General features: G+C 34.6%; 1 protein-coding gene across 1 annotated transcript; it reads left to right on the top strand.

Moving 5' to 3' along the window:
- Nucleotides 1–8,823: 8,823 nt before the first annotated feature.
- Nucleotides 8,824–16,508, top strand: LOC149380738 (putative linoleate 9S-lipoxygenase 5). The gene is made up of 9 exons (XM_089601784.1): nucleotides 8,824–9,239; nucleotides 12,722–13,020; nucleotides 13,127–13,367; nucleotides 13,822–14,160; nucleotides 14,241–14,326; nucleotides 14,425–14,532; nucleotides 14,610–14,914; nucleotides 14,992–15,255; nucleotides 15,623–16,508. The coding sequence occupies exons 1-9, from the start codon at nucleotides 9,038–9,040 to the stop codon at nucleotides 16,374–16,376; spliced, it is 2,598 nt and encodes an 865-aa protein (XP_089457910.1). The 5' UTR covers nucleotides 8,824–9,037; the 3' UTR covers nucleotides 16,377–16,508.
- Nucleotides 16,509–16,919: the final 411 nt, after the last annotated feature.

Here is a 16,919-nt window from a genome sequence, read left to right as displayed (position 1 = left end):
TTTGTTACCCTAATTATCAATTAATACATATGTTATGTAATCGTACTTCAAAGTCTCAAAATGGAACCATGATACATATATATGATATATAATTTGTAAGGGAGGAAACATAGTTATAGTTGTTGTAAATTGAACTGGCCAAAACTCGATCCTAACAATCTTCCGTACTCACAGATAGTAATCAACCAAACACACAAACAATGCAAACCTTAAGAACCCAAAAAAAAAATGCAAAACTTAAGAACCCAAAAACAAGAGAAATTACTCTATCTAGACTACTTTGCAAGTAATTCAATGAAAAAATAGTCAATCCTTCATTTTAATAACTAACCATGCTCACTATTTTAGACAATTTTTCTTTAATTCATTACACTATTCTATCGTTCTTTATAATTCATTTTTTTAATATTAATATGGTAGTTTTTTTTTTCTTTTCATATTTTGTTTTTCCCTTATTTTTTGTTGACCCATATATTTTTCTTTGGTGTTGTTACCGATTTAGATGTTGCCGATATTGGGTGTGTTCGAGATTGCTTATTAAATTAGTTATTTTGTTTCCTCACACAATATTACCCTAACACTTTTGTGGTTCTCAAGACATTGGTTGGCGAGAGCGTAGCTGCGTAAGTGTTGGCGACGCCGATCTCTTCGACGTCGTGTCCGAGTCGTGTGAATATGCCAACTAAGGCGTCCAAGTTCACGCCTTGCCTTCCCTTCACCTTTTGCCGGTCGCACACGATGAGGCCCTCGGTCATGCACTGGGGGTGGTCGAGCGGTCCCGCGGGATGGGGTCCTCTTATTGGTTATTTTGTTTCCTCGTACAATATTACCATCACAGTTTTGTGGCTCACCAAGACTTTATGGTACGTAGTACTACACTAACCTTTACTATTTTAAGCTTTATTATATATTCTTATTATAATTAAAAAGCAATTTTTTTATGGTTATTAGAATTAACACATTTAACGAGTCATGCACGGTGTTAACCAAACAAACAAATCTATACCTATATTTATGTATATATATATATATATATATATATATATATATGTATATACATATTTAAAGCTTACATATGTTAAGGGAGATATATTGAGAGAGAAGCATGGAAGCATACAAAACAACTATTTATATTTCATGGGTCACGTACATATACATAATACATATATATATATATATATATATATATGTACAATATAAATTATTAAATATAAAAATTATTTATATCATTTAACTATAAAATTATGATTTATTTATTTATTACATATATATAATTTTTATTACAAATCACTATGTATAATTATTATTTATAGTAGAAAGAGATGTTTATTTTGGTCTTTTTTTCATAATCATTTGTATTTTACCAAACGATAAATCTACTCTGCTACTAACAAAAACTATTTTAAAAACAGTTTACAAACGTAGATTTTAACGGGTTAAGTTTCATACAAAATTGACGGAGTATTTCAAAAGCTCTTTTTAAGTGTTTGACATGTTCACTTATTTTTTGAATTTTTACTAATAGGTCATCGATGTATGCTTCAATCGTAATTCCAAGTAAGTCTGCAAACATCCAATTAACTAGCCTTTGGCATGTTGCTCCGACATTTTTCAATCCGAAATGCATTACTTTATAACAGTATATTCCCCAGTCTGTTATAAATGTTGTGTGGTCGTGGTCTAGACCATACATAGGGATCTGATTATATCCGGAGTAGGCATCCATAAAGGTTAGAAGCCCGTGACCTGTAGTAACATCGACTAATTGGTCAATCCTCAGCAGGAGGAAGCTATCTTTAGGACCAACTTTGTTTAAGTATGTGAAATCCACACAGGTACGCCATTTTTCGTTTGATTTTTTTTTTTACCAAGACGAGGTTGGCCACCCAACTCGGATACTTTGTTTCACAAATCAATCTATTCAAGATTAACTCATCTACTTCTTCTTTCAAAGCAGTGTATCTCTCATTGTTTAACATTATTATTTTTTGCCTAATGAGCTTTTCTTTGGGATCTATATTTAGCCTACGGCATGCTAGCTCAGGATTTGTCCTTATCATGTTAGCTTGATACCATGCAAAAATATCTAAGTTATTAGATAGAAGATATATGATATCATTTTTGGTACATGATTCAAGGTATTTCTCGACTCTAAGCTTTTTCTCTAGCTGCTCTGGATATGAGACAACTTCTTCCACTTCATTTCCAGGTCCGATTGCTTCTTGTACTAGAGACGCGGGTCGAGATGGATGTCGATCGTCATTACCTTGTGGGTCTGCTTATCTTGAGATAGTCGGCGTAGCAGCTTCTTGCGAGGGCTTGGGTTCCCTGGACTTCTTTGACCCCTTGCTCGGTTGGGAACATCATCTTCAAATATTGAATCGAAGTGATAGATCCAAGATTTTGCAGGGTCGACCTTCCAATTATCGGATTGAAAGCCAATTTTTCCGAGACTACTACCCATCTAGTATTGACAAGTTTTTTTTAATTTTATTTTTTATTTTTTTTCATAATCTCAGATGCTCTCCTATTATAATCGGGACTGAGATCATTCCTTCAAGTTTGATTGAATCTCTGGTGAATCCGTAGAGATTTTTCGGAGACGGGGACAAACATTCTTTCATAAGACCCATTATGTTGAATGTTTCTTCGTAGAGAATATCGAATGCACTCTTCCACTGTGCGGGGACAAAGATCCGATGAATATTACGGTTCTCGATTAGAGATGAGATTACCAAAGGATCATTGCTGCGGGAACATCACCCATCGCACGTCTTCCACCGTAAAACTGATTAGTTCCGAACTCGGTTTGAGTACCTTGGTTGGTCCTTGTTCTACCGCAAACAAGATTTTTCGGTGCCTAGGCTATGCTTCCCTGACATAGCTTTTTTGAGCGTTCATCGTATTTCCTCCGATGTGTGGTCCGTGTTAGAAATTTTGCCCACGAGAATATGCTTATGTAAGTTCTCGTTGAAATTACTAATAAAATAAAGTTTTTTCATTTATAATTTATTCGAATCGAAAGCGTTATTTCTTATACATTAAGATTTATAAAAAATTCATCAACCCATAGTCTCCGTATTGAAGTGAGTCACATGCACGGCATCTGAGCTTGGACGGTGAACTAAAACTAGTCGATGATTGATTCAAGCCTGGGTAGCTGAATCTGAAATCATATATGTGGAACACAAGTGAAGGTTGATCATTTAGTGGGAGCATTCTACACTTGTGGTAAGTATACGACCCGGACATGTCTTGATTGTAGATGTGTCATTTAAGGACCGTTACGATACACTAACCGATGTCGCTAATGATGATCACACTGAGACTTGATTTAAATCTTGAAGTGATCGTGGACACTAGATCATGTTACCGCACTCTTTGACTCATCCGCTAAAAGGTCACTATCATGCTAATCATAGCTTATGTCTTGGGAGTTTCGAAACATGGTTCGAGTGAGAAGTGATTTACATATATGAAATCCAGCCTTCCTGAAAGAAGGTAAATGTTCTCTCACATAAGGATGGATTCCAGAACCGATAGATTACGTGCACTTCCGAAGTTTGTACGTTCGGAAGAATCTTTCACTGGGAAAGCAACAATACTTAGGGCTTATAGGTTTCAAGAAAAGTATAACGGAATAATTGACTTTTCTCGACATGGGATGAACTTTGAGGATCTTGATCACGAACTGACTATATCAATGGACACTCGTGACGATGAGTAAATATAATTCTAGTACCAAGGAGGATTCAGTCTTGGCTTGCAAGGTAGAGTTTAACAAAGATTAGACAAATCTATGTGGAAAAGAGAAATGACTTTTTCGTCTTTTTCATCGGATTTGTTAAGCTTCTAATACTAGGTCCATAGTGTCCGATTCGGATCTTCTAATACTAGGTCCATAGTCCCTGATTCGGCTCTGATAAAGGCGGATAAGAACTTTTGAATAATAATGTTTCATTATTATAGTCTCACAAGCTGTAATTGTGATTGACAGCATCAATTATGAAATATGAGTATTTGCAGAGTTAAATAATTATTTATGGTAGTATTAATTATTCGTTGTTTGATCAAGTAAATAATTAATCAATTACTTATTTGTTTATTGTTGGACCAAGTAACTAATTAATTAATTGAGTTTTAAGCAATTGGGCCTTGCACAAAATGAGGAAGTCGAATTTTTTGGGATTTGAGCACAAGGAATTGCGTCATCTCCCTCTTGGCCATGTGTCAAATTCGTCCATAGCATATTGATACTTACCAAAATTTTCTCGTTAGTTGTTTAAATTAAAGAGAGAGAAAAATATTTAAAAGGAAATAAGATGTTGTCCTTTATTCTCTCTCATGAATATTTAGAGAGAATAATATTTAAAAGGAAATATGATATTTTCCTTTATTCTCTCTCATGAATATTTAGAGAGAATAATATTTAAAAGAAATAAGATATTTTCATTTATTTTCTCTCATGAATATTTAGAGAATAATATTTAAAAAGAAATAAGATATTCTCCTTTATTTTCTCTCATAAATATTTAGAGAGAATAATATTTAAAGGGAAATAAGATATTTCCTTTATTCTCTCATTAATAAATATTCTCTATTTAAACAAAAAATAAAATCTCATAAATATTGATCTGATGGGCTAAGAGAGAAAGTATGATTCATGAGATGAGATCTAATGGCTAAGCTTTGATTTACTAGTGTGAACACAATAAAAGTAAATAATATATTTTGGAAACTACCAAGAATATAGCCTTCTCACTACTATAAACAAGGGTTCATGAGAAGGCAAAAAACAAGTGATTAACTAAAACTTTGTTTGTTGTCACTTCGGTTAGCAAAAACTTTCAAAGTGAAGATATTCATATCAACGATGCTATAGATTAACTAAAAGGCATTGTTTCTTTTTTTGAAAATTATCGTCAAAATGGATTTGTATCTGCTATGATTTCCGCAAAAGAAATTGCAAATGAGATGAAGATAGATCCTACGTTTCGTGAAAAAAGAGTTATCCGTAGAAAAAAAAACATTTTGAAGAAAATGATGTTGATGATAACATAAGATCTCCCGAGGAGTTATTTAGGATTGAGTATTTTCTTTTTATGGTTGATCAAGTAATAACTTTTCTTAGAACCATATTTGAACAATTTAAAGTATTTGAAAATCTATTTGGTTTTTTGTTCAACTTTAAAAAACTTAAGCTATTAGATGAAGATACTTTGAAAAAATGTTGTTTGAATCTTGAATGTTTTTTTTAAGGTATGATGGAAATTCCGATTTAGATGGTTTGGATTTATTTTCTGAATTAAAGGTTTTAAGGGAAGTTTTTCAAAAGGATGATAGCAATTCAATGGAAATACTTAATTATATTAAGCACATTGATTCTTTTCCTAATGCTTATGTTGTTTATAGGATAATGTTGATTATTTCTGTTTCCGTTGCTTCCGCATAGAGAAATTTTTCCAAGTGAAGTTGGTAAAGTCTTATTTGAGGTCATCTATGTGCCAAGAAAGACTCAATGGACTTGCTATTTTATCAGTTGAAAAGAGTTGTTAGACGAACTTGAGTATAAGAATTTAATTTCTGAATTTGCATGTAAAAAAGCAAGAAAAATGGATTTTGTGTAATTTTCTTACTTTCTAATTTGTCGTATGACTCTTTTTTTAAATTAATTCAATTGTCTTATAATTTCATATTTAATGTTTTGTTTAATGATAAATTAAAAATTTAAATATAATTATAAAAAACTCTCTATTTTTTTCTCGTCCAAGACCCCGATTTCTTTGAGCCGGGCTCTGTCTCTCCCACTCAAGATTTTTTTCCCTCGTTCGAACCTCTTAACATAAACAGCGTAACTAACTTTTAATTTATTTACAAACAATTTAAATAAAGCGGCTCTTCTACATTAGAGAACAAGCAATAGGCCCCGGCGTTGCCCGGGAGGCTTGATAAATTTTAATTTAGATAATAATGTGAACGGTTTGCAATTGTTGGTTGTCATTTGTCATATGTAAAAGTTAGCATTTTTTTACCACTTTTTAATATATATTTAAACCATTTTAATGAAATAATAACTTAGATATAAAAAAATTAGAAATAGTAAGTTGTAATTATAAACACAATTTTTTTTAGCAATACAAAAATTATGATTAACCAATATCATTACTTATATGTTCATTAGTTTTCAATAATTGTACTGATCATAAGTAATTTGAATTATAAAATTATTAATCGGCTAATAATTATTATCGTTTTAAAGTAAGTTTAGAGAATTTTCATTTTTTAGAGTTATTTTTGGAATTTTCGCTTTTTAGAGTTGTTTTTGGAATTTTCGTTTTTTAAAGTTATTTTTGAAATTTTGTTATACGGTTACTTATGTAATTTTAAAAGTTAAATAGGTATTTTTGGAAATTTTAAGAAAAAAAGATGGGGTTACTTGTAGTATGAATAGTAAAACATGAGTTTTGCTTTATATATATATAATAATATGCCACGTCATAAATGAATCCCTGACTTCAACAACAGTTGTGCTCATAATAATCTTGTAATGAAATATCCCACGCAAGATAATTTTGTTGGACGAATATGTGAAAAAGTTGAATTTTACAACTTTATATAACGTAGTCACTAACTGTGTTAATTTTATCTTTTATATTGAATAATTTTTTGTTTTGTTTTGTTAAATTTAAGAAAAAATGACATGAACTAGCCAATTCAAACTATATCTTTTGCAAAATAGCCATAATTTCATTAGGTTAAGCAAAATAGTCACCACTCTCTCCAAATCCTCGATCGACTCTTCGCTCGCCGGAACGAAACCGATCAATCTCTCCTCTGTCGCCTCGCCGCCGGGGATTCTATCAACCGGGAGGACCATCTCGACTTCCATGCGCAGCATCGCGGGGTCCGGCCGCGGGCGGTGGTCGGCCATGTGGCGGGCGGCGGAGACTATCTCGGCGACGAACCTTTCCAGCGAGGAAGCCCTCCTCGTCGCCGTAGCGTGACAGAGAGTCCCGAATCTCCGTCGATCTCCTCGCCTTCATCGTCGTGACGGAGAGTCCGACGGGAGGTAAGATCTGTGCGATTGCGGTGACTGGAAGGAGGTCTGAGAAGAAGGAGATCGGAGAAGGTCGATGATTAAATTTTAAGACTGAATAAAATCACTGGATTAAATTAATCATGCCTGGATTAAATTTAATCCAGAAATACTATCTGGATTAAATTTAATCCTGCCTGGATTAATCGCAGCTTGACTATTTTGCTTATACTTGATAAACTTTGGCTATTTTGCAAATCCTTAAATTCTATTTGGCCATTTAGCCGCTTCAACTTAAATTTAATCAGTTGTCTAATAATTGTGTAGTATAACTTTTGTTATTTTACGAAAGTCATATGGCTCTAACTATAATGATCAACCTTTTCAAACCGTTCTATTCTTAGCATATAACTATAAGGGCTCTCTATATTTAGAATTGCGTAGGGATTGTTTATACAACTAAGCGTTTGTCAATTGGATAGATGAGACGTACCTCAGTTTGGCCTCCCTCACTTACACGAGGGTAATAGTGACTGTAATCTCACCTCTTTGGAAGTGGATGTATTTAGCACAGGCGCGCTGGACAAGAAATCATAATGTTACGTGTCAAGTTCTTATATGTTTAACAAAAAAGATTTCAGATAAAGACTTTAATTATAATTAGGCTATCGCGACTATATATAAATTATAAGCCTCCACCGTTGTAAAGACAATTTCAAGGTTTCCTTCAACGAAAAAAAAAAGAGAACAAATTTCAAGGTTGGCGACATGGTTCCCAGTCAAATTGGCGCGTAGCCCAATCATTACTTTCAAATATTATATTTTTCTATGGATTGAAACCTTGGATTGAAATGGGTATATCAATTAAATTTAAATTCAAACAAAAGATTTTCCTTGGGAACTTTTTAAAATGTGTGGTCCTTCAAAGAGTTTTTGACTAATTCTGGTCTATTTGTTTCTACAGGAAAAAAACATTGTCATCATTTATGCAGATAATTAATTTTTGATAGAAATAAATGTCCAATTTTATATATTTTTAGCCACGCCAATAGGATCGTAAAGATGGGTTCCTACAAACCATCGGGATGGAAATGTAACGAAACTTGATTAGGTAGCTCATTTTGCATAGAGTCTAAATATATATTCTAACAAAAGAGGTGACAATTAAAATTGTATTAAGGTAATTACACTTTCTACGGATGCGCATAACAGTCTGATATTGGTTATCTCAAATTTGAACTTATTATTGAAGACTGTCCTGAATTTTTTTATTCGACACTCAGCAACAAATAAGCAACACTAAAGTGATATTCTTCTGCCGTATCAATATCAAAAGTTACAATATTCGCATAAAATTCATACAATTCACCAATGTTTCTAAAGGCTGAATATTTTGGCCAAAACGTCAGCTGTGTCACTATATATAATATACATACGTGTCTCCAACTTTAATAATCTTTTTCATGAAACAAATTAACTTCGAAATTACAAAAGATAAGAAGATTAATAAATCTTCTAATTTTGTTTCCTAAAAGATGTAATAAAGAAAGAGGACTACATCAAACAGCTTATATCTTTATTACAGCTAGAAAATCAAACAATTCAATGTACGTAAATCACCAATAAGGAAATCTGAATTGATTTGGACACGTCTTTTCATAACCATAGTAACATACGCAGTTGGAAAAAAAGAGAAGAAGAACTGACCCACAAAAAATATGCTAAAAATTTGACTAGAACTTTTATTGCCTGGTCAACAGCAGCCTCTTCTAATATATTATATAGACAAGCTTTTTCGCTCTCTATATAGAAGCCTTTTGGTTCTCTATATAGACAAGCCTTGATTGTCTAATTGTATACAAAGTCTCATCCATTTGCAACAAAAGAAGAAGAAGAAGAAAAAAAAAATATAAATACATCTTACCCAATCTACAAACGTTATTCTTTGCTCGACCAGTACATCATTCTTCATCAAATAAATTTTTAACAAAGAAGGAAAAGATGTTGCACAACATCATGAATGCAATCACCGGCGACGATGAGCATAATAATAAGAAGAAGATGATCAAAGGAACGGTGGTTTTGATGAAGAAAAACGTTTTGGACTTCAACGATTTCCACGCCTCTGTTCTCGATCGAGTTCACGAGCTCTTTGGCCGAGGCGTTTCTCTTCAGCTCATCAGCTCACTCGATGCTCATTCCGGTTAGTGCTTATTTTTTTTTTAATATTATATATACTTGTTCTTGGTTCTTTCAATATTCTCTACGGTTATTGGCTATAGCTTTTTAAGGCGTATGTTTGTGAAAAAGGCAGTACTGAGTCCTGAGTCCTGACATCAAAATGTTTATTTTTTTAAAAAATTAATAGGAAGTGAAATCTCATTTTATCCCCTTATTTTCTTTTTAAGTTAATCCGAATATGACAGTCTCTATAGCTAGACGAAAAAGGATCAAAATAATTCATGATAGAATATCTTATAATTCTACTCATATCACTTACGAATTTATCATACTTTAACTGCTTCACTTTCATTTTTAGACTTATTATGTACATATCCGCACACAATTTCCAATTCTTAAATTTTTGTTGTATTTTATAAATACGATGAAACAAATACAACTCAGTACACATAAGTCCATATGAAAATTGCTTCTAAGAGTCCTTAAAATATAATATAAGAAATACTGGGTGTGGTGGCGATTTTACACACGTTGAAGTAATTGTTTTTTCAATAGTACTGACGCGGCGGTTTGATAAATAATGGTTACCATATATTATATAATCATGAGTATATATAAAGTATGTATGAATTGTCGTAGCATGTGCATGTCTTTGTCTATACACTATACATGCCTCCTTACTTTTTCAGTGACAACCACGCAAAAAGTTTTTCTAGTACTGCAATATGTTGAATGCTACAAAATTATGAATCCTCACTTTGAATGTTAACCAATAGAACAAATGGTAATTAATTAAGCCACGAAACAGCCACCAACGAAAAGTCAAGCATACCCCTCTTGTTTATACATTAATTTCGACAAAGAAAATTGTACTTGAGAAGTATTTTATATATATATATATAAAAGGAAGTTTGTTAAACAAGTTGGACGTTTAGGTATCATATTTGAGAAGTACTAATTTCTACGAATTGTAAGAGTCAACTTTGGCTTAATTAACGACATACGTAGGAACCTTTATTTTCTTTATTATTTTTCACGAGGTAAAGTAAAACTATATTGCTAAAACGGAAAACTGTAAATCGGATCGGACCACCAATTTTTCAAACCACCGGTCCGATTCAAAATGGTTTTTTTTTTTTTTATCTCAAATAGTCCGGTTCTATTTGGTCTAAAACGGTTCGGTCCAGTTTCAAAAATTGAAACTGTGGTTTAGACCGGATCGAACCATTCTAAGTTTATTTAAGTTTCTTATATATATATATATATATATATATATATATTTTTTTTTTTTTTTGTAATTTTAAGATACGTAATCCTTCTAATTTATATTTTACTTGTTAATTAATTGAATGTTCATGTTAATACTTTAAAGAATTATTTTTTTAGCCATTCTTTTATTGAACTTATTAAAATATAATTAAAAAAATCCAAACGGTTTGAAACGGTCTAAAACGGTTTGATCCAGTTTGATTTATTTTATTAAACAGTTCAGTCTGGTCTCAATTTTTTCAAACTGTTTAAAATGGTCTGGTCCGATTTTTTTGACCGATTTTAGACCGGAATCGGACCGTGCACACTTCTATTGCTAATCAATCTGGGGAAGTACTGTCATCTATTATTTTTATTAATTTAATGTTACATGAGCATAATCCTGGAAGATCAATAATTTCGTTTTCTATATTACCAAAATAACCATACTTGTTTTCTTCAAATTAGCACAATAGAAGTAAGAAAGGTGTTTTGAATGGGACACCATTTTAATTGATAACATATATAAAAGTTCAGTTTTCTTTGAAAACATTATATGAATTCGAAACTAACTAATTATTAAATCAGCCAAAATATTAAGTTTTTAACAAAATACCTACAAAATACCCAAAGTCTGATACTTTTTATAAATTTTTTTACACAATTTCCAAATTTGTTTTGACATTGTATACAATGTCATTTATTAATGAGTTAATGACGATAAAAATACTTCATATTTATCCAAAACGATACTTAGATTTTTTTTTTGGTCGACAATAATACTTAATGTTACGTTTTAGTTGCGCCGTATGTACTTTTACAGTTAAGTTGGATGAGAACACGTGACAGCCTCTAATGTGATGAAAATTCAATACTTTTTCTTCTTCTTAAAATTAGTTTAATATTAGATGTATATGTTTATAATTAAAAAATTCAAAAAAAATATCTTACCTCATGAATATGCAAAAAATAAAAACTCTTCAAACTAATTAAATATTAATTATATCAGTTTATAATACAAAAATTTTAATAACTATATTTATTAAAACTAATAAAGATTAATTACATTATTTTTACAACACAAAAAAATTATTATTAACTTTCCTAAAAAAATGATTAAACGTTTATTATATAATTTCACAATATAAATCAGAGGCCGCCACGTGTATTTTTTAATGGATTTTTGGCTCAAATAGTCTCTAAATTTTTATGATGGTCGCATTTTAGTTCTTAAATTCTTTTTTGAAGCATTTGGTCCCTAACCTAATGATTTTGTAGCATTTTGGTCCTTTTTCAAAAAATATATATTTTATTTTGTGAAATTATATACCTTATAAACTTAAAACATGTTTGCATACTAAATTAAATTGATAATTTTACAAAATAAGTTTATTGCATCATATTTTGATCCTAAAGTCACTAAAAAAATTATACAATATTAGATTTTTATAGCATTATATATGTTACTTTTTAAAATTATAAACAAGCTATTTTAGTTTGCAAATATGTTTTAAGTTGATTTGTTGTTAAATCTTATAAAAAGGTTATCACTTTTTTTTTTTAAAAAAGGATCAAAATGTTACAAAATCAACAGGTTAAGGATCAAAATGCTTCAAATATAAAGTTTAGGGACCAAAACGCCACTATCATAAAAAGTTGGAGACTGTTGCACCAAAATTTCTTTATTAATTTTAGACAAATTTTAACTATTTTAAATTTATTATTTCTTATTGGTTCTTTAACTAGATGACCCTTTTTCTTTTGAGAAATAATAACTTGGATATTTTGGTAAACTACCATCATTATTTATTTTTCCTAGTCTTTCCATTTTCATTTTTTCCATCTCAATTATTTGACTCCTCTTCCGACCGTGACTGTCTGTCTGTGCATCCGGGCTGATAAATAAATTAATGGCCCCCACTTCATTACGTTATTCATTTTCCCCCAAATTAGTTGCTTTCTTAATTTTGCTCCCACTTCATATTTTGTGCAGATCATTTTTCTCACCATTAATGAAATGTAGTGTATCGAACTAATTAAGCAGGAATAAACCGTGATAATATAATTAGTACTTGTTTATTCTATAATTGAAGACCAATTAATCACACTCATCATTAGGTCTATTATTGTCTTAAATTTATATATCTGATGATTAGATCTGGATACATAGTTTACAAAATAAACAAAAGAAACAACCTCGTACCACAACATCACAATTTATATACTCATGTATATGTTGCTCATATTTTATCCCAGAAAAAGGAATAAAAGGAAAGCTTGGGAAGCCGGCGTTCTTGGAGGACTGGATCACGACATTCACACCGCTGACAGCTGGCGGGGAATCGGAGTTCAAAGTGGGTTTTGAGTGGGAAGACGAGATGGGAGTCCCAGAGGCTTTCCTGATCAAGAACAACCACCACAGCGAGTTCTACCTCAAGACTCTCACTCTACAAGGCTTTCCCGCCAAGGAAAACGCCAGGGTCCACTTCGTTTGCAACTCTTGGGTCTACCCAACGGACAAGTACCCCAAAGACCGCGTTTTCTTCAGCAACAAGGTAACCAATCACAATGGTAAACAAAAAAAAAAAAAAATTCAAGAAAGACTTTCTAATGCTTAAGTACTAATAATGCCCGTGTTGCTTTGCTTGTATGGATTTGTAGACGTATCTCCCGAGTGAGACTCCGAATGCACTGAGAGTGTACAGAGAGCAAGAGTTAGTGAACTTGAGAGGGAATGGGAAAGGAGAGCTCAAAGAGTGGGACCGAGTTTACGACTATGCTTACTATAATGATCTCGGAAACCCGGACAAGGGCTCGGATTATTCCCGTCCCGTTCTTGGAGGGTCTACCGAGTACCCTTATCCTCGGCGTGGAAGAACTGGCCGAGACCCGGCCAAAACAGGTCATTATCCCTAACCTCATCATCGTCATATCATAATCGAGCCCAAGGAAATTTTTACCCTTGAGACCTTTGTATCAACATAAAAAAAGGGAAATGGGCAGAGATACTATCAAAAGATGAATAATGATTTCCCTATGTCCATAAATATATGCTGATATGATGTATGGACATCAATTTTACGGACACATTGGCATGAGGAGATTTCAACACCAATTATAACCAAAACAGAGATTCACTATAATGTCTAGCAAAAAAAGATGTATTTTGTTGTGTTCTAGTAATAATCATGTCACGTCAATCGTGTTTAAATTTTTTAGTTTGGAGTCCACTTTGGTCGGTCAGGGCTGGTCCTGTAATCGAGTTTCGAAGATATTGTTCGAAATTAGTAATGCGTGTGAGGTGTCATTTTAATTGAATATCTTTCTAATTTTTATATCTTATATTTTGGATACAGATCCCAGGAGCGAGAGCAGATTGGGCATTCTTCAGAGCCTGAACATTTATGTGCCGCGAGACGAACGGTTCGGGCACTTGAAGATGTCGGACTTCTTGGCGTACGCCCTGAAATCACTGGGCCAAGTCATCAAGCCGGAGCTTCAGTCTTTGTTCGATAAGACACCCACCGAGTTCGACTCCTTTCAAGACGTTCTCGACCTCTACGACGGAGGATTTCAGCTTCCCAAAGGACTCCTCTCCGACATCAGAGACCACATCCCCGCTGAGATGCTCAAAGAAATCTTCCGTAGCGACGGCGAGCAAGTCCTCAAGTTCCCTCCGCCCCAAGTCATTCAAAGTAAGCTCGTACCCGGGTTTTATATTTTGTTGATTAATAAATGATAAAATTAACACAAAAAATGTATTTGTTATGTGTAGCGGATAAGTCTGCTTGGAGGACAGATGAGGAGTTCGCAAGAGAAATGCTTGCTGGAGTGAACCCAGTCAGCATTAGTCTTCTCAAAGTAACTCTCTTTTCTCTACTTTTTATAATTAATTGTGGAACAAGAAACAAAGGAGGAACCCTTTTGACCGTTAAGCATTCATTCTAAATCAACCCCAGGAATTCCCGCCGGCGAGCAACCTTGACCGAAAAGTCTACGGTGACCACACGAGCACGATAAAAGTAGACCAGATTGAGAGCAGCTTAGACGGACTCACCGTGAAGGAGGTACCAAAACAAATCCACAAAACTATTTCCGCTGATTAATACTCAGCGTCTTAAGAAAAACATGGTGTTGTTGACAGGCTGTGGAAAGCGGGAAGATGTTCATATTGAATCACCATGACATGCTGTTCGGTTACTTGAGGAAGATCAACTCGACTTCGACAAAGCTGTATGCGACGAGGACAGTGCTGTTCCTGAAGAGTGATGGGACGTTGAAGCCGTTGGCGATAGAGCTGAGCTTGCCGCACCCAGACGGAGATCGGTTCGGTCCGGTCAGCAGAGTGTACACCCCGGCTCACGAGGGCGTGGAAGCTTCCGTTTGGGAGTTGGCCAAAGCCTACGTGTCTGTGAACGACTCCGGAGTTCATCAGCTTATCAGTCACTGGTACTTTTCATTTGAAATTCTTTATGTAATCATTGAATAATTTGTCCCTTTCATTAAAAACGTTAATTTTTTGTTAGGCTGAACACTCACGCAGCGATCGAGCCGTTTGTGATAGCGACGAACCGGCAGTTGAGTGTACTCCACCCGATTCACAAGCTTTTGCATCCTCATTTCCGAGACACGATGAACATCAACGCGTTTGCGAGGCAGATTCTGATAAACGCCGGCGGGATTCTTGAGGCAACTGTTTTCCCCGGAAAGTACGCCATGGAAATGTCTTCCGCGGTTTACAAGAACTGGGTTTTCACCGACCATGCTCTGCCCGTTGACCTCGTCAAAAGGTAAACTAGTCTTCACAAGTTTAGCATCATTTAACCCAAACAAGAATTTCATGTAGAAATAGAGTATAGCTCAAGTCATGATACAGTAAAAGTAGTAAATTGTCCTAGGCATTGAATCAAGCCAGTGCAGATATAACATAGACATTATTGCTCCGTGAGCCGATTTGACATTGTTGTGCTCATCAAAAGTTTACTTCTAATCCGCTTATAAAGGAAACAAACAGTTGTAAAAAAAAAAAAAATTTAACTCAAACACCTATTGTGCTTGAAAATTAGTTCAAAGGACCAAAATGTTACACCCGCCCCAAGAACTATTTAAGCTACATATTTCAAAGTTGACTCTGACATTGTTGTGTATTCACAACAGAGGAGTGGCTGTGGAGGACTCGACAGCCCCGCATGGGCTCCGCCTGCTGATAGAGGACTATCCATACGCGGTGGACGGGCTCGAGATTTGGTCTGCCATCAAATCCTGGGTCGACGAGTACACCTCTTTCTACTACAAGACCGACGAGGCGGTCCAGAAGGACACCGAGCTCCAGGCTTGGTGGAGCGAGCTCATAAACGAAGGGCACGGAGACAAGAAGGACGAGCCGTGGTGGCCGAAGATGCAGAGCCGCAAGGCCCTGTCGGAATCGTGCACCATAATCGTGTGGGTGGCGTCGGCGCTCCACGCGGCCGTCAACTTCGGGCAGTACCCTTACGCGGGGTACCTGCCGAACCGGCCGACCATAAGCCGGCGCTTCATGCCCGAAGAGGGGACACAGGATTTCGAGGACCTGAAAGCGGACCCGGAGAAGGTCTTCCTGAGGACCATCACGGCTCAGCTCCAGACCCTCATCGGCGTCTCCCTCATCGAGATCCTGTCCAGGCACGCCTCGGACGAGCTCTACCTCGGCCAGAGGGACAGCGCCGAGTGGACCAAGGACGCTGCGGCGCTGCACGCCTTTGAGCGGTTCGGGAAGAGGCTCGGAGAGATCGAGGAGCAGATTGTGAGGATGAACAATGATGAGAGGCTCAAGAACCGCGTTGGTCCCGTCAATGTTCCTTATACTTTGCTGTTTCCCACCAGTGAAGGTGGCCTCACCGGCAAGGGAATTCCTAACAGCGTGTCTATCTGATCACTGTTTATATATAGCGTCGTTTTTGTGTATAATTTGTTTGTATTTCTATTTTTTATTTTGTACTTGTTACTCCAACCTGAATAAGGGACTATGTGCAGCCCACGTTAAGATAATTGTTTTGTGATTTAAGGAGTTGCTTACGCATTATAATTAATAATATAAAATTAGAAAAATAATCGACTTAAAATAACCACCGCTCTAATTAAATCAACTACTAAAACATATATAAGAAAAGGAAAAATAATTAAATTTCACTTATTTATTTAAAAAAATCTCATATTTTTCCTCAAATTTTTTTCCTCACATTTTACCTTTATCTACACGACATAAAAAAATAAATTCTATTTTTGTTTTTCCTCATCTTTATATCTATTAGAAGTGTGGGCTTAACTCACACGCAAAAACGACTCAAAAGTGGAAGGATGAGCACATTGTTCAAGTACCCAATCGATGTGAGACATTCTAATACACCCCCTCATGTCCATGATGAACAACTGGAGCGTGAAGTTTGTGAGAATGCACATTCACGTGTGATCGTAC

Source organism: Urtica dioica, chromosome 11 (assembly GCF_054948205.1).
Source record: "Urtica dioica subsp. dioica isolate 48M chromosome 11, U.dioica_male_clone48M_v1_H2, whole genome shotgun sequence".
Classification (NCBI taxonomy): domain Eukaryota; kingdom Viridiplantae; phylum Streptophyta; class Magnoliopsida; order Rosales; family Urticaceae; genus Urtica; species Urtica dioica.
Note: the sequence above shows the minus strand (reverse complement) of the source record. Positions and strands in the feature narration are given on the sequence as shown.

Coding starts and splice junctions, on each gene's coding strand:
- LOC149380738 (XM_089601784.1), top strand. CDS start 9,038: ATGTTGCACAACATCATGAATGCAATCACCGGCGACGATGAGCATAAT. Junction 9,240..12,721: donor CTCACTCGATGCTCATTCCG/GTTAGTGCTTAT, acceptor ATTTTATCCCAG/AAAAAGGAATAAAAGGAAAG. Junction 13,368..13,821: donor CCGAGACCCGGCCAAAACAG/GTCATTATCCCT, acceptor TTTTGGATACAG/ATCCCAGGAGCGAGAGCAGA.